Source organism: Epithele typhae, assembly GCF_022376455.1.
Source record: "Epithele typhae strain CBS 203.58 chromosome Unknown BXZ73scaffold_133, whole genome shotgun sequence".
Lineage (NCBI taxonomy): Eukaryota > Fungi > Basidiomycota > Agaricomycetes > Polyporales > Epitheliaceae > Epithele > Epithele typhae.
In genome coordinates this window covers 13483-39977 of record NW_025954324.1, presented here as the reverse complement: position 1 = coordinate 39977, position 26495 = coordinate 13483, and the positions used below count along the sequence as shown (strand labels likewise).

The window sequence follows — 26495 nt, the reverse complement described above, 5'->3', positions numbered from 1 at the left end:
CGAGGCAGCCGTGTCCAACACAGCCAAATGGCCATGCAAAGCCGCGGCCATGCCGGTACAGCTGGGCCTTCAACTTTTTCAACCATTGCATTGCTCAGAAGTGAAAACGGCCCCAGACCGCTGAACATCGAACAGAGCGCCCTCACTACATGGTCAGAAGCAATCACGTAAGGTACTTTCATGCTTCATGCTCGACGCAGGGCCGGTCCTCTCGTCCATGGCAACAAACCAAGACGGGGTCAGCACAAGGTACGAGCAAAGCCATCAGCACATGTTCTGCACTAACGGCCGCAAACTGAACACTACTTGTACCCCAACCTGACGAACAGAAGAAAGTGACGACTCTGATGAAGTAAAAAAGACCATAACCCACGACTTCTTCACTCTTCCACACCCGCTAACTACACGAACACCAGACCAGAAGGCACGAACACGGGGACGGGGATGAAGACGATGACAGTAGGCACTAGGCCAGACTCCTGCCACGGTCAGGCAAGCTCCCTGTCGGCAGGTGGAAACGATGCGTGTTATCAACCATGCTACACATCAAGCGAAGAGAAGAAACACTTGCCAGTGTCCTCAGCAGTGCAAATACCTCTCTGTCCCTGACCCCTAATTTCTCCATCGGCCAGGTGCGCCCGCAAAGTTAGCTCGTACTTGTTCAGCCACGTCGTGATGGAGTCGACCGAACGGAGAACTTCCGCGCAGAGGTTGTCGGAGACATTGCTGTCACATTCGTTCTCGAGGCTGGGGTGGATGGCGACGTGGAGTTTATTGAACGCATCCTTGGCAATCGCCGTCTCCTTCTGCATGATTCGGAGAAACTTGAGCGAGTCGTCGTCCATGGTAGTTCTGACGCAAGATATGAACTGGGTGGCAGCTGGCATCCCAAACTTGTCCATGACGTCGAAGCCTGTGAGGTAGACTTCATAAATAAGGTCGACGCTGTGTTGTAGTGGACTCAGTCATCGCACAAGTCAGACGACTACACACATACCTCATAGCAATGAATGCGGTGTTCTCCAAGGACCGGCGCAAAGACGAACAAGCGCGTCCAATCCTAGGCTTCAGCTGTAACCCAGGCAACTGCAGTGACGGCGATGTGGCCAACTTGTCCGCCTGGCAGACCGTAAAATCAAGACTATCCTCGGAAGGCCAACCGTCTATGACGCGCTTCAGGGGAGTGACCCGTGGGCTGTGAAGGGCGACCAAAGGGGCGGGTGTGGAAGGGAGGAGCTCCAACGATCCGCAGAACGGCTGCGGTCGACCGAAGACAACGAGAGAGCACTGCGACCAACCGGGGAAAACGACAGAGCAGAATGAAGCTACAAGGGCGTTGTTGACGGAGGCAAGAACGGCGTTTTCGTGAGGGTTCTGGGGGTGCTTGAGGAGAAAGAACCGGAAACGGACGTAGGGTACGAGGATGTAGATGAAGGGGGAGAGAAGCGTCAAGACAACTGCCATGACACGCCACAGTTTCATGCTGCTGTCATCACGTTGAACCGCATGAGTGACTGTATTCGTGGGTAAATAAAAGATCGACGCACCTGCTAACTCGATGGACGGTAGCGTCGAGATTGGGGAAGCACGGTTTGAGAGCAATAGGGGCAGAAGTGGGAGATGGGACGAGCATAAACGGGCGGCGTGGCTGATGTATATACGTGTTCCAGAACAAAGGGATCTTGCATCTTGCTCGGGTGATGTGACGACCATGAGGCCAGTGGCACTTCGCGCCTCGTCCCGCTGGGCAAGACTTAGATTCGGTACTTCAAAAGGAGGGCGTATACATACAATGCATGGAAAACAACACTCTCGGAGTTGGTCTGCAGACGAAGAACCATGGTCTCCGCGCCCGGACCTGACGAAGCCCCAAGCAGCAGTGCGTTGACGTCGCGGAGCTGGCTGCGCATGCCGCGATCCTCGCGAGGGTGCCGGAGAGACAGCGCCGGCCGTCGGGGGGAAGACAGTGAACCAGTGATCGAGAGCGCGGCGGTCTCGAAACCGCACATGGCCGGGATGTGGTCATTCCCTCGAGTTCATGGGATTTCGTGAGGCCCTATAATTCGTGGAGCCAGGGTTCGGACGATCGTGGACAATCGGGTGTGAGAGGGACGAAGCCGCGATAAATAAGAGCAAACGTACAGGGGCAGCGGTGGGCATACGACGGCGTCGCGAGGCCAGCGTCGTTGAGACCGACGGCAGGCGGGAGAAATCTTGAGCGCGTTGAGAGCGCACGAGCAGATAAAGGCGGGCGAGCGGTGGACGCGTCCGTTTCAAGTCAAGTGGGTCGAGCAGTCGGCAGGGGTCTTAGGGCCTGGTCTCCCGTCAATGCTCGCTCGCGGATCGTCGAAAGCACGACGCACCTGTCTGTCGACCGACTCTCAGCCTCTGCCTTCACCCGTCATCCGTCGTCCGTCGTCCGTCGTCCGTCGCCGTCTCCCACCCCGGTCTCGTGGTCTTGTGGTCTTGATGCAGCCCAAACGGCATGTGGCAAAGAGGCCGCCAGAGCAACCTCTCACCGCCGTGGTCCGGGGGCTCCGCTCATGGCGGGAGCCCTTGGCTCGAGGAACTCTCAGGTCGTGCGAAGCCGCCGTACCGTCTGCGCTCCGAGCACCGCTGAGAGGTCAGGACTGGACACCAGGTGTCCGCCGTCGCTCCCCTAGCTCGAGGAACTCTCAGGTCGTGCGTAGCCGCCGTACCGTCTGCGCTCTAAGCTCCGGTGAGAGGTCAGGACTGGACACCAGGTGTCCGCCGTCGCTCCCGGGGCGTCGTCTGGGGGAATTTTGTGTGTCATGCGTGGCTGAGGGCGAAAGGCGGACCACCACCATGGTGGCAGGAATGAGAGCAAAGCAGCCGCCCACGAAGCTGTATCGCATTATGTAGCGGAAGCGCGCAGCTGAAGCGCACGGAACGTTGTACTACCGTCTGAACGCGAGTGCAGAGAAGCTGGGTGGATGCGACAAGCTGCTTATCATGCCCGGGATCAAAGGTGCAGGAGGAGAACGCCGGCATTGCGGTGGACGATTTGGGGGCGAGCAATCGTGTCATCGTCAGACCTCCTAGTAGGCCGGTCATTGTGCGACAAGAGCTCAAGCCTTGCGCACGGCAACCATGAGGGAACATGTTGCGAAGGAAGGGCGGGAATACATTGGTAAGATAGGGAAGGGACGAGACAAGCGCACGTTCTAAATATTCATTGCCCCTCAGACGAAACCCCCATACGTTGACTACGCTTCTCTCGCCCACGATACGTTTGCACGGTTTCCTTGGTGACCCAGGACGGTTCTCCTTTTGAGTTGATCGACAGGATGTACTTCTCCAGGTATGGATGGGCATGCCCGCTTTGTACTGGTATCCATCGTCGGATGAAAGGCAACTGATCAGGAGCTGCACACAACCATAGCTGCCGCCCGCCGTCACTAGAGCAGTGCAGGTATACGTCGTTGAGGTGCATCTGTGGCAATACGGGGGGATTCTGGACTGGACGTTCGCAGAAGGATTTGTACCAAACTGTCTTCTCGCCACGCAGCTTCATTCCCCGCATTGCACGCTCACAACGGGTCACCGACACCCGAACATCTCCAGAACTAGTAGGACACGCAGGATAGAACGTAATTCAGAAAACGGAGAATAGTGTCTTTTTGGTACCGTACCTGACTGTAGCTACCACATAATCCGAGGTCTCTCCAGAATCCCCGATAGTAGCGGTGTTGCTGATGTCTTTCTTGGATACGCCATCATTGGAAGGCCGAGGGGCACGACGCTCCGTCGAAGGAGGCTTTTCCAGGGGTGGCGGAGACTGACGATGGCGCACGTCCTCACTGACCAGCGTGGTAAATTCTGCAGACCCACCACGTAAAACAGAGGAAACACGACGAGTTGGTGTGAGAGACTTACCGACGGGAGTCTCGGACACGCTATGAGAAGTATTTGATATCGGGAGTGCCTGGAATTCAGACAATGTGGTGGATGTCGAATGTGAATGAGACTGAGTGGCTCGCCCAGCGGGAGCGTTGGAAGAGCGAAGATCCATTGGTGAACCCCCACCATTATCCTGGAGTATGGAGTCAGCCGGCATGCCAAAACGATGGCATCAATACTCACAGATGAAAACAGCGAAGAGTAATTAGAGCCTGATATTGGGAGGTCTCGATGCCTCAGAATGATTGGTAGATCCCTTGATTGATCAAGATGTGTAGAGGTCGAAGCGGGGAGGGGATTTGCCCAGATAGTGACAACATTGTCACTGCGAGACATTGGCAGGGCGAACGAGAGGGGCCAGGGGAGGTGAAACTGAGGATTCAAAGGGGAGAGCACAGATTGTTGGAGACTACGAGGGGACAAAGACAGAACTAGTGGCACAGTTCTCACGGCCCGTCAAACTTGAGATGCAAAGTTGACGGTTTGGGTGTAGATACTAGTTTGCATGCATCACCATGGGTATTCACACACAAGCTTGGGCCGCAACTGGATGAAGGAATCGTTGCGCTTTGCTGTTAACACCTGGCAGTTTTCTTATCTGAACCGCAACTCCCTTGCGGCCTGACCGTTACAAAGTCAACGGCTCGGTGGCATGCCCGGGAGTCCATATGAGACTAGGGTCGCTCGAAAGGCTTGGGGTGCCTACGCGGACAAGTACAAGGATGTGCGGTCTCGGCTCATACCAGTTAGCTCCGTCTTTACTAGATTCAATAGTCGGTGTATACTAGACCATACTAGGCGTGGGACTACACAATCTAGCGCTTCCCAGTACGCACCCGTCCCACTGGCAGTTCTCGGCTCACCCCCCATATTATCTTGTGCTATCTCTGCTCTCAGGCTAGCTTGTTCGTACTCCCTACACAGCACTATACGGCATAATTCGGTGTAACTAGATGAGCTTGCCACATAGATCTAGCCTCAGGAAACGCTAAAACCCCCGACCTCCGGGTAGTATCGCCCATAGGAAACGGCCATCTCCAAAGCATCCGGCGCGTGCTGTAGGCATGGTCCGAGCGGGGAACGGGGCTAGTGCGTCAGTGGAGGGTGCACAGACCATCGCCCGGTGACGCTCAATGTACAAGGACGCCCGGCTGAAGCCACACGAGCCCGAGGTGGTGTTGAGCCCCAGTGAGAACGATCCCTATCCCGAGCTATATGGAGCTATCCCCACCTATCTTGACCAATTGGTCCGACATTTAGTGACAGTGCTCTCGAGATCCGTCGCGCCGTGCCCGCGCACTGGGCGCACTCGGTGGAGACGTTGACCAGTGGGGACGATAATCTACTCGCACCTGCAGATCGCCTCGAAGCGGCTGATGGTATACTGTGAACTCCGTTCTGTTCTGTATTGGCATTTTGAATGTGCGGCTGAAGATGGGAGTGGGCAGGAGGGCGTCTGGACTCTACCTTCTGGGGGGGAAGCGCCTTATGGAGGTGTTCTGCAGGAGGGGGTGGGCAGTAGTCTCCGCCGTCTGCGTTCTCACGACGCTGGCTGTCTTCTTTCTTCAGTTACGCAGATCCCGCCGGAATGCCGCGGCAGCCCCAGGACGGGACAGCGCCAAACGAACCGTCCACGGTGCAGCCCGTACGGAAGACAACGAGTTCGACGACGCGCTCACTCGTCGGCTCCGGTGACTCCCGGTTACAAATGCGTTCGCGGAGCCTCTAGGGAGCCCCGGTGAGCCGGCGCAGACGTTCGCGCAGACATTCAGGGGGCGGGCCCACCTTCCTCTTTGACTCCGTCCTCGAGCTCGCGATGGGCTTGGGCTTGGGCTTGGGCTTGGGCGGCGGTGGCGGTGGCGGGCAGGTGGGGTGATGTTCGCGGCGGAGCTGATGGCGTTCTTGAACGCGAACCCGGTGGGGCTCAACGTTTGAACGTTGACGTTGAAACTTCCGAGAGCGGTGACAGCGCAGGGACGCTCTCGGCGGCGTTGAGGCTCACTCAGAATGGAAATGCCTGACAGCACAGTACTAGCCCCGCCCAAGGCGCCCATGATCCTCAGGGTGAACCGCGGCGCGGTGCGGCTCTGGAGCAACTCGGGGTTTGATTTGAGTTCCACGTCTGTCTGGCTCGTCTTCAGCCCCTCAGCGTTTCAGTCCAGTGTCATTATTGCCCGGGCACCCGCTGGTCATCCGCAGCATCGCCGTCGTCCTATCAGCTCATTAACACTCCGTTCCAACCCATCTCCGTGATCCTCAGGCCTATTGTCTACCTGGTGGTATATATTCACGCGATTCCTGATCCGAGGCAGCCCAAGTTGCTAGCACCTGCCTGAACGCAGGGAGTGAATTGGAGTATAAATTGGTCGTTCACATTAGGCGTGTTCTACAACTAAGTGGAGGTGAAGGTGGGATAACACACTGCAAGCTGTGAACGGTCAAAGGGCTCGACCACCGCAATTCTACAAATCGTGTGTTCAACAATTGCGTGAATCGTGAAGAGGCTGAAAGATTCGCCGTGAGCTTTTCTCCAGGCCGTCGCGGCGCATACGCAGTCAGGAAGTACAATGGGGTTGGTTACCAACCATACCAGCGAAAAAATGGCGCATATGACGGCAGCCTGAAAGTGTACACGTGCCATGTCAGTTCAAGAAGGTATATGGTAGACGCCTTGTATCGGCACCTTCAAAAGGACGAGTTTCGTCGAAGCCGCCTTGATGGATAGAACGGATGAAACGGAGATCTGAAGATCGCTGAGATCTGGCGGCGGAGCTTACTTCAATAAACGATTGAACAGCACATACATACGAGAACGCACCTTCCGGGTTGTGAGTGAACTGCCACAAGTTGCGGCCATGAGGAATTAGGTAACCTTGCACAAAACTTCGGTTCGTGCCCAGATGACACCAGCCAGGTAAAGAGGAGTCCAGAAAGGTGGTAGTATGTCGAACGAGATCTATGCCAAGGCCGAACGGCAATGGTATTCCTGGGTTCTCCAATCCGAAAGTAACGACTGGCAAATGGGACCGCACGTTGGATGGTAAGTCGTCAGTACCGCCCGCATCTTGATGTATAATCGTTTGGCCTGGCGAAGGCGGCGATCTAACAGATGGCTCTGTGACTACTCATGTGAGAGCGAGATAGCAGTGGGGAAGCAGGAGCTTACCGGCAGGAGCAAATAGGTCGCGTTCACTATCAACTGTCCAGAAAGTCTCGAGTTGGACGGTGCTGGGGACTTGGTGTATGGAAATGCCGAGGATATTGTCGAGTGGGGGGGACAGCTCTACAGGAGTTCGACCATCTCCAGCACTGACTTCCTGAGATTGAAACAGAAGAAGCGGGGAGTCGAGTTGAAGGCAAAGGGAATATTGCGGATGGTACATTATGGGCGATGTCGTTGGGAATCCCAAGGTAGACGCAAAATGCTCAGTCGAACATTCGTCTGTAATGATTGTAGGGCCGCTCGAGGAAGATGGGAGCTGTCCGATTAATGCACGAGGCGGTGGTTGTGCATGCGCGTCGGGTTCTTCAGAGGCACACTGTGTTTCTGTCGGGGCCGTAGAGAGATCAGGACTGAGCGAGAACGTCAGCTCAGCGTGATTTGCACCGTCGATCGCTGAGTCTGGTGGTAGGAAGCTCGGAGGGGAAAGACAGGAGAGCATCTGGTTGTTCACTATTGCCATCCAAGTGGCGGTGGCCCCCGTCAGCCTACTACAAAAAGTTGTGCGTACTGCAGTAGACGCGCACCAAGTTCATCCACGTGTGATTCCATTACGAGATTTTTCACGACCTCCCGTAGACCGTGTTCGACATTGAAGCATTCTGTAACTTTGGCGTCGATCGAATCGACGGATTCTTTGACATTCGAGGCCAGATCTTCAAACCACGTTCGAATCTGGTTACGAAGGTCTTCCTGATCTGATAGTAAGCTTGGCTATAACAGAAACGGTGAGAGAAAAAACACATGCATGCATATCGTTGAAGGCGGTGGTTTGTGCCCGCACTTCGTTCAAACGAATGTTCATCTCCGCCCGAAGGGACGCGATCTCTCGTGCGAACCGTGATCGCTCCATTTCAACGTTCGTTGATGACTGTTGTGTATGTTCCTATTCTCCGGTCAGTATCCCAACAGCTTCCCAGAATAGAGAACACTTACCAAAACTTGCGAAGATGCGCGATATTTCTCCGTCAAGTCGCGCACACGTTGAGAGTGTACGAGCTTCATAGATTCATGACGAAGATCTAATGAGTCTAATTCTTCTTCACGTTCTTGAAGACGAAGCTCTAAACGCTCCTACGACAACACCTTGAATGGTCGGGATTGATGGAAACAATACCGGACACCCACTATTTCTTTGGTAGCGTTAGAGATACGTCGGGTAAGCGCCTTATTTAAAGCTCGCTCATCGGCCAATTCCATGCGGGTTTGTGCCGCTTCATCGGCGTCGTCAGATTCATACATCTGGTAATGGTGATGCACCCTCAGCAGCGCATAGGATCCAGGGGAACGCACTCAAACCTTTGTAAACGGAACGATTGCGGGACGCGGAGAGCGGCGCGATTGTAGACGTGGAGGGCAGGAAGTGAGCAATGATGCAGTTCTGATAGCATCGCACGGGTTTGGTTTGTCACAGACGAACAAAGGCAAACTAGTGGCACCAGCGCCGAAGGGTGACTGGCGCCAGAGGGAAAGTCCGTACTTGGGTGGGGCTAACGTATAAAATGAAGAAGATGAGGGGGAAAACAAAGTGAATTTAGTGCACTACGACCGACAACAACGAACACATATTATAGCTTGTCATACAGAAGACTGACAAGTGTGTTGAGGAGGAGTCAAGGGATGATGAACGAGAATAACACGTGTAACGGGACAGCGGAGTTGGAGGATCGTTGACCCACCAGGGCGTGCCGTTAATGCCAACCCAGTTGACAATTTGACGCGAGGGATCGGTCCTGCAAACCTGTCTCAGATATCCTCTTGCGCGGTGCAAAAATCATGGAAAATACGTACACGTTCCTGACAACGGAGCGTGCGTCATGCATAGACCTACAGCCGTCGACCGATCGCCACGACTAAGCGACAGCTTCTAGGACTGGAGTCATTTGAGGAGCAAAGTCCAAACGCTACTAAGTACATGGCTTGGGAAAGGGAGGGGAGGAAGCGCCGCAATTGTGGTTGCCATCGTGACATGACGGAAAGATCGCACAGGGCCGGGTTGGGTGACTGGTGCCGGGATGATTCGGGACCGGGGCGTCGGGTTGGGCGGGCGAAAGTGTGTCTTGATGTCATCTATGGGCGTGGTGCAGGGCGTCGAGTTGCGCAGGAAGATACTCCCATAGGCAGTCGGGCCTCTTGAGGTCGGGTGGGTACCATGCGGATCTCCAGGCGAGCGTGAGGTAACCACAACGACCTCGGAGCTGCTTCCAGCTACGTTTGTGCCCTCTCCAACCAGTCCAAAAAAGTGGGAATGCGAACATTGTATTCCTAGTCAAAGGCGTCTTCGAAGAAGTTGACAGTTCTGTTGAAGGATACCCAAGTGGGCCAATCGGGAGGGACAGCAGACGCGAACGAGACCATGCCGGGATGCGACACGGCTCCAGGTAGTGATGCCGCCCGCTGACGAAGAGCCACCCTGTGCGTTTTGTTCCAATCGGGTGGCAGCAGTATCGGTAGGGGAGCGCGACCAGTGGCACTTGGGAGGGAACGGGGATTACGTTGGGTTGCCTTCGCCCCAGAATAGCATTTTCCGCCGTTGACGTGCATGGAGAATGGGTGGGGCTGATTTGGAGGTGGGATTGAGGCGGAGAACGGGCAGGTTCGCTGAATCGGGGAGGAGGTGGGCAGCCCGTATGACGACGGACGGGGTCTACCGGCGCGCGTCGACGTCGTGGAGCAGGCCGCGCATGTCGCCATCGTCAGGATGGTGCCGGAGGGACGACGCGGGCCATCGGGAGCGCGGCCGTCCGTGAACGCTCGGCCTGAAGTGACGGGGGACTCGAGGGGCGGGGCAGTGACTTGGGGGCGGGGCGTAGGCAGAGGGGTACCTGCTGTTGTTGTGGGTCTGCGACATGGAGCGTGATGGTCCAACACGGTCCGATGGTGAGGAGAGAATAGACACATTGTCTTCCTGAGGGCTATCGCGCTCGTCCTCTCCTGCACGGTGGCCACCCTCGTTGTAGACGACAGAGGCAGGGCCACCGTAAAAGCCGATTAGCGCAGACTTTGGGCAAGGACCAACTCGCACTTACTACTTCGCCTTAAATCTCGACTTCGACGACCGAGACTAGCGACCTCCGTTGGCTGGGATGTGGCCATTCCCCGCGTTCATGGGATTTCGTGAGGCCCTATAATTCGTGGAGCCAGGGTTCGGACGATCGTGGACAATCGGGTGTGAGAGGGACGAAGCCGGCGATAAATAAGAGCAAACGTACAGGGGCAGCGGTGGGCATACGACGGCGTCGCGAGGCCAGCGTCGTTGAGACCGACGGCAGGCGGGAGAAATCTTGAGCGCGTTGAGAGCGCACGAGCAGATAAAGGGCGGGCGAGCGGTGGACGCGTCCGTTTCAAGTCAAGTGGGTCGAGCAGTCGGCAGGGGTCTTAGGGCCTGGTCTCCCGTCAATGCTCGCTCGCGGATCGTCGAAAGCACGACGCACCTGTCTGTCGACCGACTCTCAGCCTCTGCCTTCACCCGTCACCCGTCATCCGTCGCCGTCTTCCACCCCGGTCTCGCGGTCTCTTGGTCTTGATGCAGCCCGAACGGCATGTTGCAGAGAGGCCGCCAAAGCAACCTCTCACCGCCGTGGTTCGGGGGCTCCGCTCATGGCGGGAGCCCTTGGCTCGAGGAACTCTCAGGTCGTGCGAAGCCGCCGTACCGTCTGCGCTCCGAGCACCGCTGAGAGGTCAGGACTGGACACCAGGTGTCCGCCGTCGCTCCCCTAGCTCGAGGAACTCTCAGGTCGTGCGTAGCCGCCGTACCGTCTGCGCTCCGAGCACCGCTGAGAGGTCAGGACTGGACACCAGGTGTCCGCCGTCGCTCCCCTAGCTCGAGGAACTCTCAGGTCGTGCGTAGCCGCCGTACCGTCTGCGCTCCGAGCACCGCTGAGAGGTCAGGACTGGACACCAGGTGTCCGCCGTCGCTCCCCTAGCTCGAGGAACTCTCAGGTCGTGCGTAGCCGCCGTACCGTCTGCGCTCCGAGCACCGCTGAGAGGTCAGGACTGGACACCAGGTGTCCGCCGTCGCTCCTGTGGCGTCTTCTGGGGAAATTGTGTGTGCCATGCGTGGCCGAGGGCGCGGAACTGTCCTGGGAGATGCATGCGATGTGGTGAGAGAGAGACCTTACGACGGTTGGAGTGGGGATGGGAGACAAGTGCTCCATAGAAGCGCCCGAGGGCTCAAGCGCCTGCTAGGGAGGCGCCAAACCTCTACGTACACCAGAGAACCCCTCCTCGCCTGTTCATCTCATCTCCAATCTTGATATCCTTTCTCATGTATTCACACACGCACGCACGCACGCACACTCTCCCTCACACACTCACTCACTGTCTTACCGCGATCAGCGGAGAGATTTCAACCCTCGTGTCATAATCAAAGTACCAGTGCTTCATCACTCTACGCCAGGCCCTCAGTCGGCGTTCGTCGAGTCCCTCCAGTCGCCGGTTACAGAACCCGACCCTCGATCAGTGCCATATACCTTCCTCCTCCTTCGACCCCGCCCATTTGAATCAGCCAATCCTGCAACACCAGAAGACGTTCGAGTGCTGTTCTCAGAGCCCACCTCCGCAACAAGGCCGACGTATGCACTGCTGTTTGACCTGCGCCCCGCAGCACCGTACCGAGCCACGTGATAAGATGTGATCCCCAGACCGTCGCCAATGCCACCCCCATGCTGATCTGAGGACGTGTGAGAGATTGGAATTCGGCGCGTATACAGGGACCACATACCCTGGGTAGTAAAAAGTCCGCTAGTAGAAACCAGCAAGGCCATGCAATGAACCACAGCATCACCAACCCGGCCAGAACGACCGAGAACACGGTTATGCCGTGCTTAACGGCATCAGTCGGATGGAACAACTTGTTTGTCTGCACGCGAGTGAGTGCACGGGCCATCACAGAGCAGCACTCTCTTACCAAAATAGTGTCGAACATCTCTGCAATGGCATCGATGGCATCGTCCTTCTGTCGAGAGTCCACTGCGATAGAAATTAGTGGATCGAGACTGACTGTGAATCACGATCACTCACCCAGAGTCGCTGCCCATACCTTGATTTGAGGACGCCCGCCATTAGCAATAGATCCTGTCGCAATGTAGCTTTTGTTGTTCTTCATGCAAGCCTAGGGGCCGGTCAGTCAGGGGCTTGAATGAAACAGATCTAGTACTCACGCTGATCGCTTGTACAACTTCGCCTAACGAACCTCTGCGGTAAGTACAGGTTGCAAAGCAGACAAGACAAAGACGTACTATCATGATGCAAGTCCTGAAAGATATTGCCTGAGGCGACGTCCCAGACGCGTACGTTGCCATTGGTTGTCCCGCAAAAAATTTGGGCCCCTTTATTTATGAACAGCACGGGTAGATGGTGTTTCGACTGTGGACGCTCATCGAGTGCGTATGTCTTGCGCGGCGCTTGCTTGCCATGGTAGGCAATATGGTACACGTCTATGCCACTGGTCGCATTATAGACAGCAAGCAATCTCAATGGCGCGAACAGGGATGCGCCAGCTCTACGTGAAGTCAACGTGAGTGTCGTGTGAAGCCGTACGGATTGCTTACATGGTCGGAGTAGCCACCGCAGGCGAGATTTTCCATACACGTCTTTGACCACTGATATCCCAACACCTGTAATCGTAATTAGTTGTCGTGATTCAAAGAAGCTAAATCTGCGCGTACACAATACCATGAAACACGTAAGAAACAATGAGGTTCTTGCCTTCGTTATGGAACGAGACATCCATGGCGATGACTTTCTTGGCTGAGGAACGCGCCTCGGTGGGGCCTTCTCGTACGTCTCCAGACCGAGATAGAGGATCAGGGAGTGAGACGACGCCAGCATACACATCTACGGCGCAGCGTTTATGAATAAAAGAAAAACTTTGGTAAGGCAGGTACTCAACTGCGTTGGCATTCACGCGTGACATAAACACGACCGCCCATCCCGACCGCAAGGCATCTGGTGGTGGTGTCGTAGGCCATACAATGTATCGCCTCCTTGGCTCCCAGTCGGATCTCAGCCTGTTGGTAGTCGCACTAACGAAAAATGTTTGTCCCCAGCCCACGAGAAGAAGTGGACAGAAGCGCACCAACGAGTCAAAGCCACTCAGCTGTTGAAGATCGCCGCTTCCTAGGCCAACGATCAGAGATCCGGAATAGATGGGATGCCATAGGAGAGTGTCGATAGAGGTTTCGAAGATGACGCGACACTTCGGTTTTCCCTGGGCAGGATCCCAGACGACGAGCTTCCTGTCGTCACCACCGCTGGCAAGGAGACATCCGTCGTCCGAGAAAGACAAACAATTGATGGTTTTGTCGTGTTCTTCGGACAGATTCGCAACCTGTATGAACGGAGAGCAGTGTTGCATGCTGGGGGAAGGCTGGGAAGCTTGGGTAGAGTCTTGGCTCAGGTGTTGAGGGCTTCTTTGAGTCTGGTCAAAACAGATGAAAACAGTATACGCGGGAGCGTCTCTGACGTGCGCGGGAAGTTGAAAAGAGGTCAAAGGCACAAAGACGCGAAAAGCTTCATTCCGAGAACGAGGGAAGGCGTGTTATGCAGCCTGGTGAAGGTCAAGAACTCACGATCGGCCCAAGAAAGCAATCACTTGAGGAGGAAAACAACCGAAGAAAGGAAGCACTGGAATCATGATTGTCTGTGGGGGGGCGAGCTTGGACAAGGGGATGCAGAATACCTTTGTTGAAAGCGAACTCCTTGGGCAAACAAAACAGCGGGCACGGCAGGTGAACGGCACCGCGGCCCGACAGGCGCTCCGGCCCATATTGCTGCTTTCCGGCATCATTTTACGCTTTCCGACAGTGTGCGCATTGCGCGGTTCCGCACCCGCCACAGTGATTAGTCTTCTCCTCGGCTCCATACAACGCGTGCCGTGGGCTCGCAGACGCTGTGCCCCCTTTTGATCATGAACGGGATCATCATTCCAGGGCAACGACCGTAGGTGGACGGCGGCAGCCTTTGATTGACAGTACTCAGGCCTCAGGCGCAGCGGATCTGGACGTGAATGCTAAACGTGAATGTCGAGCTCAAGCATCAGGGAACTCTCGCCAAGCCAGTTACTTACTAGTTCATCTAGAATAGTGCCATTTTATATCAATCGGGCCATTAGCTACAGGGTAGATGGGCGAATAGTGCTTGTATGAGCACACCGATCCCTCGAGAATGTTGGCTTTGCTGTTTAAGAGACGATTCTACGCGCAAGATCCGAGTTCGAACACACAATATGAAGCGCGAACTGCGGAGACAGAGCCTGTGATTCTCTGCCCACTTCTCGGCGCTTCCAGCGGTGTTCATGCACTACTGGTTGAGCTCTGATCAATTACCAACCCCTCCTCTCCAAGGGTTCTGGGCGCAACATGGACGGTCAACTCTTTCCCCACGGCATCGTGCGGGAGGCCCTGAGAGATCGTGCCCTCGTGAGGACCTTTCATAGGCATGTGCAGCATGTCTATCAATGCGTGGGCACTGGGGACAGAGGATAGACGCATGATGGGAAACACTAACAGGAGACTGGGCCGGGGGCGTCGCCCCGATCATGGGCTCGGCTGCGGCACACGCCTACGCAGATGCAATGGATGAGTGAGTCTTTCCGTTCATTCGCGCAGCCAGAGACTATTAGTCGAACGGACAGTCACATATAGTCAGGAAATGACATCGAACGATATGCATTCTTTCAGTGCTAACATACATGGCCCCTCTGCGTACGAGATAAGTACTCGCAGAGACTCCTCTGCACCTCGCGGCGGCCCCTGTACGCACTGCGTTGCCGTGCGCGCAACCATTGCGGGTGTGGCAACATTGTATGCATAGGGTCGTGTCAGTCGCTGTTGTCTTCGCCGGTGAGAAATGAACTGCATACTCGGTATCAGCGTCCGAGGCACGCCGGGTCAAAGCCGCAGACTCCGCACGAGATCGTTCAGTGGCCAACTTGAAGAGCGCAATGCGTGGTCATGGCCTCTCCCGTTGTGACACTACCGAGAGCGCTGGAGTCATTCGACGACGGAAGAGCATGCGGAGTCAGGATGAGAGCCGTCGTATATCGGGGGCACAAAATCAGCGGGGCGGGACCAGAAAGAGGGACGCACCTGTCGAGCTTGTACACAGATCCGATCTGATGCCGTCCAATATACTGCGAAGCCCTGGGGAAAATCAGTGTGAACGGGAAACAGACGAAAGTGATGCTCACATATAAGGAAAACGTGGTCGCATATCCGCATCGTCGTCGATGTGATCGACGAGACGGGACCCCGCTTGAGCTCCACTTACTGAATTTCAAATGGGGATGTTGCGCGACTCGTGCGAGCCGACGTCGAGACGTCGAAGATTGGCACGGCCGGAGCCAAGCTCGGGGCGACAACGCCAGGTCAGGCCTAGAGCAGAATCTCCTTTGCGGAAGCACGGTACCTGTGCCGGGTATGTGCGAGGTCCGTCGCAGTTAACTTGGGCTCAACGAAAAGTCGGGCGACTGGAGCGTATGACGATCAGTACGGCGAAGGAGAGGCCAGTACTGGGGGCGAGCGCGTTGACCTAGGTTGACCTTAGCGTTGCACCGGGGCGAGTTCTTAGACTGATCCCAATCGTCGTTGCTCCATCAATCAGAACGGAGATCTAAAGCGCTGATCAGTAATTGCGCAAATGTCTGGTTGCCTGAATTGCCTGGGCAAGGGGTTCCAGGCATTTCAGACATCCGTCAGGCATTCAGGCAACCAGGGCTCAATATTTGCGAATAACAATCTATGTACATATTGACGTGCTCAATCTGAGGCTCCCGCAACGTCATCCCATCTGCGAGCACAAGGTTGTGCTCGCCCCTCGACAGGATGTGCGTCACGAGCACGCACACGACTCGCACTGTGGACGTCCCACATGGCGGGCTCGACGAGCACCGCCTGCGTATAATGTGCGAGTAGTGAGAGAGCAACCCGAAAACCGACGGTTGTTCTCACCCAGGGGCAGCGTCTCCCTGCGGTGGAAGCCGCGCCTCCTGTGCTGTTCAATGGCGCAACAGGACACCACGTCATCCCGTTGATGAAGTCGTGCCCGTCGGCGTCCCGGTCGAGTTCACGGTCAGGTACATGCTCTTCTTGTCCCCGCCGATCGCGGCGTTGAGCGTGCGCTGACATGAAGGCCGTCAGTGGACGGGAGGGGAACTCCAAGGGAGACTTACGGGCCAGATCTGCGCGTTAGGTGTGAACTCGAAGTTGACCTGCGATGCGAGAACGCAAATATCAGCACAGGCAGCGATACGCAGGAAGGGAGGGGATACGGACGCCGTTAATGTTGAAGAAGAGGGACTGCAGGTTCGCGAACCGCGCGTTGATGAGGCGAAGCAGCCCCATCCTGACTCCTGACGTCGTTCACGGTGCCCGTCGCAGCCATGTACCACGTGAGCGTGTCTGTGTGTGTGTGGCCACGACCATGTGTGTGAGTGCGCAAAAACTGGAGACTCAACAGGAGGCGCACCAGAGGAGATGAGCGTGAGCGTGGTGCCGGTATCAACGATCCTGGCGGTGGTGGACAGGATCGGGGTCGACCTCCACAGCGACCTTGCACTCTGCATCAGGCCTGCAGCTGTACCACCCCAAGCTCGACATCCGCAGTGCCCAAGACCACGTTTGCGCACACACTGCATGGGCAGACCGGGCCCGTGTGTGCACCGCGCTCGCGCTCGCCGATAACAGGTGCGTGAGCCTCCAGGTGAACCGCAGCGCATGGGTGTGGTACTTCGAGGGCGAGACGGGGACCGAGGTTGGTGCGCGCACCAGGGATCAATCGATCATGGAGATCCGGCCGGACGAGGATGAGGACGGGGCGAGGGTGTTGGTCGGCCCCTCTTCACTTGCATCTAGTTTCCACCTGCGTCACTGACCGAGCGCTCTCGCCCAAGAAGCGCAAGCTCATCTTGAACCGGAATCTGAGCTCGTCAGGCCTCGAAGACGACGAAGTGATGCCTGTGAGGTATTCCAAGAACTCGCGTTGTTGGGTCCGCTGGAAGCGAAGAGCGCTTGATACGGGAATGTGGGGCAGAGGGTCGTACGAGAGAGGGCGAAGCTTCAGAGGGAGGAATGAGAGCAACACACGACGGTATGTGGCAAAGAGCGAACAGACGCGCGTACGCGCACGCGTCGAGTCGCGGAGGCAGGGGCTCCAAACAGCGCCGCATCTCTTTCCTCCCTCCGCGCTCTCCAACCTGGAATGGCCCCTCCTACAACTCCAGGTATGTCCACAGCCCATTCGGACCCTCTGGTGGCTGATGTCGACTCCATTTCAGCCCCAGTGAGAGCTCGCGCAGCAAGACGAACCGGAGCTGGCCGAGTTGAGGTACGTCGCTTTCCTCCTCCCCCCAGTTAACATCCTCCCGCACGCCTGGCCCCTCGTGGACGCTCCCACCCCATCCCAAGCCGTGCGTAGCGTTCCAAAACACCTCTTTCTATTATTGGTGGTCTGGGGCCACCGATTTTGGTGCATATATGCGCCAAAACCGGTGGGTTTCCCCTGTGATCCATCGTCATGCACAGCAGGTCGCCCAGCGGGGCGAACATCGCAGCCGTGAACGCCTCGTTGAGCGCGTCGAGCGCGCCGACGCCATGCGCTCTTGTGTGGTGATCACTAACGCGCAGATGGTTATGCACGCATCGTGTGTGGTCGGCGCACCGATTTTGGTGCATATATGCGCCAAAACCGGCGGGTCTTCCCTTCACGACACCATCTCACGTGGCAGGTTACCCTGCACCGCGACCATTGTCTCCAGGAACGCTGCGCGGAGCACGTCAAGTTGTGCTGGGATTGGCTTTGGTATCTCCAGCGCCCCGCCTCCCTCGGCCGCCTGCACACCGCCTCCACGTCCGACCCAAGCACTCCGCTCAACTTCTATGGCGGCTTTCCTAACAAGTACGTCCCTAAAATTTCTAATGCGTGCTCGATCACCCACGCTGACCGACGACAATGGCACCGGCATCCCCACCGACAGTTCCGCGGACCCCACGTCGCACAGTCTCTCGTGTGAGTTCGTGCGCCAGATGCCGTCCTACCGCGGCGAGCTCGACTGTGCCAGCCGCCGCACCGCGCGCGCAGGCTCACAACGGCTCGGTCCCGATCGACGCGCTAGACCTGACGTACAGCGCGGAGGAGTGGGTGCCGGAGCTTGTGGACGAGGACGCGCACGATGGGCAGCGACCCCGCGGCCGGAATCTCCGCGGCACTGCCAGGCCCCGCGAGTACGACGAGTGCCGCGACGGCACCGCAGGCGACACCACGCGCTCACGGCGGACGCGCAGCACGAGCACGCCGAGATCGAGGAGGTCCCGGGGCACGCTGCGGGCGCCGCGGCTACGGTCGGGCCAGCCCACGCGGCCGCACTGGCAAGGCACAGCGAGGCGACGACGGCGAGAAGCAGGGGTGCGTCCGCGCCGCGTGCGCGGCGCGAATCGTGTTCAAATACAGTCCTTATACTATCGTAATAGCAATTGTATCGATCCCCACCATATGGCTCCGTCCGCTGCGTGTCAAAACCAAGCTGGAATGCTACCCCGACCCGCAAGCGAGGTTTCCTGGCTGTCTAGTTGACATGTCTGGTTGTGTCTGGTTCAGTGCCCTACGAAATGCTGTCTGGATTTTTTGCACTTGTCTGGGTTCGTCTGAATCACCCAACCAGGCAGATCTAGACAATCGCGAAATCACTGATCGGCGCCGTCTTCAAGTAGCTCCACATTGCGCCGCAGCCGGTCGGCCTCGAGCTATAATAGGAAGAAGGGGCGCTCTGGTCACTGTAGCCCCCCACGTGTTCAGTCCTACTAGAGTCCTAGGAGGGAAACGCGGAGCGCGCGCGAGTCCTCCGGATTGTCTCCTCCCTCTCGATTCTCCACTCACATTTCCTGCCACGCTTCCCCCGCGCAATCTTCGACTTCGACTACCCGCTCAGCCGTCCCATTTGGCTCCTTCGCTACAACCTCTGATCTCCACCACGCCACCACTGGTCCCAAGCACCACATCCGTCCGCTGAGGGAGGGAGAAGCTGCACACCGAAAGCAGTTCACAATCGGAGTCGCTGGTCTTCTCAAGTACGCTTTTCGTTCTTCGCCTTGTGTCCTCCCCTTCTTCTTCCCTTCCTATCCCGTCCGTTACGCTCCCGGGCGCGTCGCTGCCCTTCTGCGTCCTCGAAGTCGCCATCGTGCACCTCCGTTGCTGCCTCGCATCTCTCTCCCCGACACCACCCGGTTGCGCTCCATCCTCGCGCGCGCCGCGCGCGACGTACTCCAGCCCCGTCCCCATGTACTCCTTCTTTTCCATTCCATGGCCACCACGTTTCCACTTCGTTAACTTCACATCCTGCCTTGCCACGCCGCCTTGCCATCGCGCTCCGCATTGTCTTTAGAATTATATCTTCCTCATGATGTCGTTCCCTTGAAGAGGGAGTGGGGTTATGGGGTTGGCTCTCCATTGTACATTCTGCATGATTCATTCTCGCCACGCCCATGCCAGGCCCCTTACTGTACTCGACTTTTGTCTACCATGGTATCTAGATAGCAGCTGCGCACTGTCTTACGGTAGCGAGAAACATAGCTCCTTTCTTGGTTTCGCCTTTTCGCTCCGCGTGCGACCGTCACACCTGGCCAGTTGGAACGGCGTGAAAGAAACTCTGTGGATAACCCCTGTCACTAGAGCGAGCATCGTACAGACAGGGCGCAAAATGAACAATTGCTGCTTAGGTATCACTCGTACAAGCTCCTCTGCTTGTTGCAGTGTTCCTCCAATATCTTGTTGAGTTCGATGTTCTGCAGCACCGTTAGTTTCTGGAAACCGACGAACGACATGATGCAAACCTGGTTCACTTCGAATTCGGACGCAACCATCATTGCTTTGGTCTAGGCAATCGTGGATCAATTCAGGCCACCCTGCGAATCCGACATTGTGATATTAAGCACGCACCATAGACACAAGGGAGTCTTTCTCCCCCGCTGTAGGGTATATATGCCTCAACGTAGTTTGACATTCCTCCAGTACACCGCGTAGCACGCGTATATGTCGAGCGATCTGTCACATAAATTCGAACGTTAAGCGGTGTGCGACCAAATTGAGCGTACCTTTCGCATTGACATGCGCTCCAGCCCCGGATCACCTCTTGAAAACAAGGGAAATTTGCCGAAGGACCTATAGCTAGAGCCATACTCCTACCTGATCAGAGTTAGACGTAAACCAGAGGGCACGAACTACTGACAAAACGAGTCCCGCTGGTGTGATGCGAAATGTGATGGGGGCCTCCCCTTTGACTTTCTCAAGATGGCGAGACTTGACCTGAAACCATGCATTAGCGAGCCCAAAACGATTTCAATGGGCGTTGAATAGTACAACCTCACGGATGAGTGCGGCCTCCACGAATCTTTTGTAGCTTGGTCCGGGCAACGTACCCTCAAGCTCATATGCCCTTGAGACTGAGAGAAAAATGGTGAAAACATGGACAATATTGGGGGTCAGTGAATGCACCTCACCTACGATGCACACCTCTTCCAAAGAAACACTGTCTTTGTTCTTCCCCATTGGGACAGCACTGCTGAGGGCGATTCGTACACCTGCGACGAGGTCCATGAATGTGATATCGGAACAACGAACAGGGAGTAATGCCTTACGCTGAAGGTATGTTGTCGGAGCCATAAGAGTGGTGGGTAGATCTGACAAGAGGTGGGTGCAAGATAGAGGGAGGTGAGCGTTGGCTTCGCCACTTGCGGAACCGAAGAAACAAAGCATAGGCTCGTGTTCAGTGGCACCAACACGAGGATGGGTGATCATGACACTTGGAGAGCTTCATGAGAACGCTTCGACGATGAACAAACAAGTAAGACATGTTCAGTAGATGGAGGGTAAGGGCGGGGAGAGTGAGAGAGTATGGACGGCGTAGTATCGGTCGACGGTTGTGCAGTTGGCAGTTGCCTCGCGAAACTTGCAGGTGCAAGACCTTGATCACGGGATCTCGTTTGCTGATGTCATTATCAATCACGCGGTGAGGGCACACGTGACACTGAGTGCGCACTGCCGCTTCGCGCACCGATCAGTGATTTCGCGATTGTCTAGATCTGCCTGGTTGGGTGATTCAGACGAACCCAGACAAGTGCAAAAAATCCAGACAGCATTTCGTAGGGCACTGAACCAGACACAACCAGACATGTCAACTAGACAGCCAGGAAACCTCGCTTGCGGGTCGGGGTAGCATTCCAGCTTGGTTTTGACACGCAGCGGACGGAGCCATATGGTGGGGATCGATACAATTGCTATTACGATAGTATAAGGACTGTATTTGAACACGATTCGCGCCGCGCACGCGGCGCGGACGCACCCCTGCTTCTCGCCGTCGTCGCCTCGCTGTGCCTTGCCAGTGCGGCCGCGTGGGCTGGCCCGACCGTAGCCGCGGCGCCCGCAGCGTGCCCCGGGACCTCCTCGATCTCGGCGTGCTCGTGCTGCGCGTCCGCCGTGAGCGCGTGGTGTCGCCTGCGGTGCCGTCGCGGCACTCGTCGTACTCGCGGGGCCTGGCAGTGCCGCGGAGATTCCGGCCGCGGGGTCGCTGCCCATCGTGCGCGTCCTCGTCCACAAGCTCCGGCACCCACTCCTCCGCGCTGTACGTCAGGTCTAGCGCGTCGATCGGGACCGAGCCGTTGTGAGCCTGCGCGCGCGGTGCGGCGGCTGGCACAGTCGAGCTCGCCGCGGTAGGACGGCATCTGGCGCACGAACTCACACGAGAGACTGTGCGACGTGGGGTCCGCGGAACTGTCGGTGGGGATGCCGGTGCCATTGTCGTCGGTCAGCGTGGGTGATCGAGCACGCATTAGAAATTTTAGGGACGTACTTGTTAGGAAAGCCGCCATAGAAGTTGAGCGGAGTGCTTGGGTCGGACGTGGAGGCGGTGTGCAGGCGGCCGAGGGAGGCGGGGCGCTGGAGATACCAAAGCCAATCCCAGCACAACTTGACGTGCTCCGCGCAGCGTTCCTGGAGACAATGGTCGCGGTGCAGGGTAACCTGCCACGTGAGATGGTGTCGTGAAGGGAAGACCCGCCGGTTTTGGCGCATATATGCACCAAAATCGGTGCGCCGACCACACACGATGCGTGCATAACCATCTGCGCGTTAGTGATCACCACACAAGAGCGCATGGCGTCGGCGCGCTCGACGCGCTCAACGAGGCGTTCACGGCTGCGATGTTCGCCCCGCTGGGCGACCTGCTGTGCATGACGATGGATCACAGGGGAAACCCACCGGTTTTGGCGCATATATGCACCAAAATCGGTGGCCCCAGACCACCAATAATAGAAAGAGGTGTTTTGGAACGCTACGCACGGCTTGGGATGGGGTGGGAGCGTCCACGAGGGGCCAGGCGTGCGGGAGGATGTTAACTGGGGGGAGGAGGAAAGCGACGTACCTCAACTCGGCCAGCTCCGGTTCGTCTTGCTGCGCGAGCTCTCACTGGGGCTGAAATGGAGTCGACATCAGCCACCAGAGGGTCCGAATGGGCTGTGGACATACCTGGAGTTGTAGGAGGGGCCATTCCAGGTTGGAGAGCGCGGAGGGAGGAAAGAGATGCGGCGCTGTTTGGAGCCCCTGCCTCCGCGACTCGACGCGTGCGCGTACGCGCGTCTGTTCGCTCTTTGCCACATACCGTCGTGTGTTGCTCTCATTCCTCCCTCTGAAGCTTCGCCCTCTCTCGTACGACCCTCTGCCCCACAACACACCGCGCGGCCTGCCCCGATTTTGTTGCTGACAATCAGTGCCATTCCATAGGTGTGTCCTGTCCATACTTCGGTCGTCCACGTTCTCACTGAACAAGCTGATCGCCGATGATTACCTGGTGGTCGTGCTTCACGCAAGACTCATACTCAAAGGGAGGTACTACGGCCGCTCCGCGTGGTATGATTATGGGTGTGTAGGGCAGTCCGGTGTGTCTCTTCTCTTCTCTCTGACGCACCGAGCCTCCATCCACCCCTGTGTGCTCATGCGAGTCTGTGCAGACGGCTCACCACCCGTAAAATCCTCCGAAATGACGCCCTTCTACAGTATATACCCTAGCCCCCTGCTCGTGACTCAGTCAACACCCTTGGATGACCGTCCTCTCGCATAGTGCGAACTTTCCAAATTGGTGTGTGTCGCTCTTCAGTGCAGACAGTCCGACTTGCTGATTCTGCGCCGCAGCTGCAAGTTATCCATACCTACTACCCCCGGCTTATCAACTACGAGCCTGGTGTATACAAATTTTTCCCCTAGAAGTTTCACCTCTGCGAGCTCAACATCAAACTCACCTAGGCCCAGACCGGTGGACACGTCCCCAGCCTGTCGACCACGCGAACATTTTAGCTGCGCGCACGTTCAAGCACGCGTCGCGCACATCGTGGCGTCAAGGCTCGCTATGCAAGTTCCACATGTCCGCTCTGGAGAGCCTCGCGAGGGACGCGGCTCGGGCGAACATGAAGGCGAGGGCGAAACGCGCGGACACGTTGTGGAGTGGGCCGCAGGACGCGATCGACGCGTAGTAGCACTCCTCTGGTACCTTTCCAGCCGAGTCCTGCAAGCGATACACGGGCGGTACGCAGACGCTCTCTCTGCATGGACGGTGCTTTGTGAGATGTGCATGTCCCTTCTCTGCGGTACGTATCGGCTTGGGGAGTGCCTATGCACAAATTCGAAACCCTGCAGAAGAGGACGCACGCGTGAAAACCACCACGACACCTTGTCCGACATGAACGCGCCACGTCTCCGAACACATGATCATACATGTACAAGCCACCGTCTTTCCCTCGAACCTTGCGCCCCAGCTCAAGCTCTCAGAGCTCGCTCTCTCCGTCTTTGAACGGATGGTCGAGGATCTCGCTGTAGATCGCCCGGACGGCCGCACGTGCCTCGTCCAAGCCGGAGTCGATCCCCTGCAGGCCCTTGAACTGCTCGACGATGCGCTCGTTGCGCGCCCGGCCCGCCTCCGCGCCAGAAACGACGCGCGACTCGCCCTGCGCGCGCGCGCGCACGCGACGGCTCGTCTCGCATGTGCCGGCCCCGCACGACGCCGATGTTAATATGGTACCTGCCGCTTGTTCTCGTGGACATGAAGCCCGTGGTGCTGGAGCTCGTTGCGCGAGCTGCAGGCGCGAATGCTGATGCCCTCTGGGAGGCGTCCAGGAAGGTGGGGGATTGGGAGAGTGCCACCCAGTTGTGTTTCCGCCCGCTTTCGGCTGTACTTAAGATATCAAGTAACTTTATGGGTCCTTAGTGCAGTTATTGAGGGCCCGAAGTTCACTGCGTGATTTGAGCCCTGGTTGCCTGGCGGCTCTCTGAAATGTCTGAGAATTTTCGTCCAGGCAGTCCAGGCAACCAGACATTTGCGGGATTACTGATCGGGCCGGCCGGCCGGCCGCCTCCGCCTCGACGAACTCCAGCTCGTCCCACGCGTCGGCGGCACGAACCCACTCAGCGTTCCTCGACCTCTTTGCTGTACAGTGCATCACGTACGACACTCCGTGGTGCATGGAATACCAGGGGATGCCGCAGGACGAATGGTGGGCATGTGTGGAAATTGCACACGACCTGGCGCTGCCGCAGCTCCGGGAGCCTGTGACGGAGAATGCGATGTGAGCGAGGAGGCGGGTGTTTCCACCCGCGGACTCGAACATGGTCATCTTGCCGCTGGTGGCGGACGAGATCGTGCATTTGCAGGGTCAGATGATGGGGGACAAGGTTGAAGGAGCACAAGGGCCAGCGCACGGAAGCCACAGGTCAGACGAAGCGGACACAGAGTATCTGACATGTTATCCGCGCAGCACTGTAGAATGCTACCTACGCCGAGTCGAATACTGTTAACTCGCAGTTGGATTGGGTAATATGTCCGATGCAGATTGCAGATTACTGGAAACATGTTTGCACAGCTGAATTCTCGACCAAGCACCATCAAATACTTTCATCCAGCTCCGGCACCTGTGACAGGCTGGAGGAACCTGACACAGACCCCTCATCGTCACTGGAATATTCAGCGACAATGCCGAGCATCTTGATGGAGGAAATCTGATGCACCACCAACCAGAAATCATCTGTTTGTCCGAAGTGGAGCACGAACCACCTTGAAGCGCTGGTGAAAGCTATAGCCTGCGTTGGCTTGGGGGCCGTCAGCCTGAAGTGGACTCCATTGGCACTCGGAAGACACATACCTCGGAGACAACGATCTTGATTTTGTCGTGGGGAAATGCCAACACCACCGCGACATCGATCGGGTCGACTCTGGAGCCATCGTGCATCTCGTACGCGATAAAGACGTCTGGACAAGTCAGATAAGCGCTGTGCAGCCTCCGGGACGTACTCACATTTGGTTACGTCGAATCGGACTACCGAGAGCCAAACTTGGCGGTAGGACTCTTCGGCGTCGACTTCGCGCCCAAGGCGGAGAGTTTCGCTTATGAACACATCGGTGCTCTCAAATGAAGTGCGCATCGTAAACTGGCTACGACGCGAATGTGAGCCAGCAATCGCTGCACTAGATTGTCGCAACCTACCTGGACCAGGGAGTGGACATGGCGGCGCGGAGGTCTGGGCACGGAACGATGGCGGATAGAGGACGGATACTGAGGGCGTCGATGGGAGCCTGCATTCAGTATAAGTGATGCTGAAAGTACAAAGGTGAATGTCATGACCTGGGACGAAGTCCCATTGTCTAGCAAAGTGGGTGCATCCACAGGCACGTGGAGGGTGACGCGTAGGGCGCCAGGAGGTTGAAATGCTGGCGACACGGGTATCGCCTGGGCAACGCGCCGGTCCCTGCAACGCGGCCCGTGGCCGCGCAACCTGCTCCCGTGTGCTGAAGGTGTCGCGACTTGATACGTCTTGGATGTGGGACGCTGCAGGTTGGACGAAGCATGCAATCAGCGCGAGGATCGTCCCATCGCGGGCTAGTCGTTGGACACAGGCGTACTGTTCTCGAGGTGTTTTTACCGGAGCCGAGCCCCGCGGCCGTGAGCACTGGGCCTAGCGGGTGGAGTGGGGGGCATTGGAGCCAGGTTGAGGGGTAGGAGGTAGAAGCCATGGATACTGAGTGACTTACTAAGGGCGTGTCCGGACCTTGCGGGAGTAGCCACACAAACGCGACTGGATCCGCAGAAGTGTCGTCCGCGCCCCTGATCCGTTTGAGGCCGTCGGTGGGGGCGAGGATGGTTGTAATGTTTTTTGCAGAGCAGGGTGGAACGCAGCGCCGAAAGTCGTCCCCGGGACGTCGGACGGCATGCGCTGTTTGAGATGACCCAAAATCAAGGTTAGTGTTCGTCTGGTGGAGGTGGAAAACTAGTGCAGTCTGCTTACAAAGTGGCGACAGCAGCAGGCTCGTATGCGGCGT

At 56.9% G+C, this 26495-nt stretch overlaps 5 protein-coding genes across 5 annotated transcripts; all 5 read right to left on the bottom strand.

Moving 5' to 3' along the window:
• Positions 1-488: 488 nt before the first annotated feature.
• On the bottom strand, positions 489-1633 carry BXZ73DRAFT_107957 (uncharacterized protein; the record flags this gene model as incomplete). Its single annotated transcript, XM_048017045.1, has 4 exons — positions 489-501; positions 658-945; positions 998-1486; positions 1548-1633. 4 exons carry the CDS (start codon positions 1631-1633, stop codon positions 489-491), a joined length of 876 nt encoding a protein of 291 aa, XP_047871437.1.
• A 10659-nt stretch (positions 1634-12292) lies between these two features.
• On the bottom strand, positions 12293-13508 carry BXZ73DRAFT_56942 (WD40-repeat-containing domain protein; the record flags this gene model as incomplete). Its single annotated transcript, XM_048021527.1, has 5 exons — positions 12293-12644; positions 12694-12759; positions 12811-12979; positions 13035-13167; positions 13221-13508. Coding segments are annotated over 5 exons (1008 nt in total), but the record flags the coding sequence as incomplete, so codon positions are not given.
• Positions 13509-16163: 2655 nt separating this feature from the next.
• BXZ73DRAFT_107955 (uncharacterized protein) lies at positions 16164-16485 on the bottom strand (the record flags this gene model as incomplete). Its single annotated transcript, XM_048017044.1, has 3 exons — positions 16164-16262; positions 16314-16352; positions 16417-16485. 3 exons carry the CDS (start codon positions 16483-16485, stop codon positions 16164-16166), a joined length of 207 nt encoding a protein of 68 aa, XP_047871435.1.
• A 3372-nt stretch (positions 16486-19857) lies between these two features.
• BXZ73DRAFT_82745 (uncharacterized protein) lies at positions 19858-22204 on the bottom strand (the record flags this gene model as incomplete). The annotated part of the gene is made up of 8 exons (XM_048023786.1): positions 19858-20010; positions 20137-20179; positions 20230-20320; positions 20554-20577; positions 20648-20715; positions 21189-21220; positions 21477-21855; positions 21984-22204. 8 exons carry the CDS (start codon positions 22202-22204, stop codon positions 19858-19860), a joined length of 1011 nt encoding a protein of 336 aa, XP_047871434.1.
• Positions 22205-23949: 1745 nt separating this feature from the next.
• Positions 23950-26189, bottom strand: BXZ73DRAFT_82744 (uncharacterized protein; the record flags this gene model as incomplete). The annotated part of the gene is made up of 9 exons (XM_048023785.1): positions 23950-24129; positions 24204-24351; positions 24629-24802; positions 25122-25177; positions 25321-25427; positions 25474-25610; positions 25663-25751; positions 25801-26004; positions 26079-26189. 9 exons carry the CDS (start codon positions 26187-26189, stop codon positions 23950-23952), a joined length of 1206 nt encoding a protein of 401 aa, XP_047871433.1.
• Between the last annotated feature and the right edge of the window lie 306 nt (positions 26190-26495).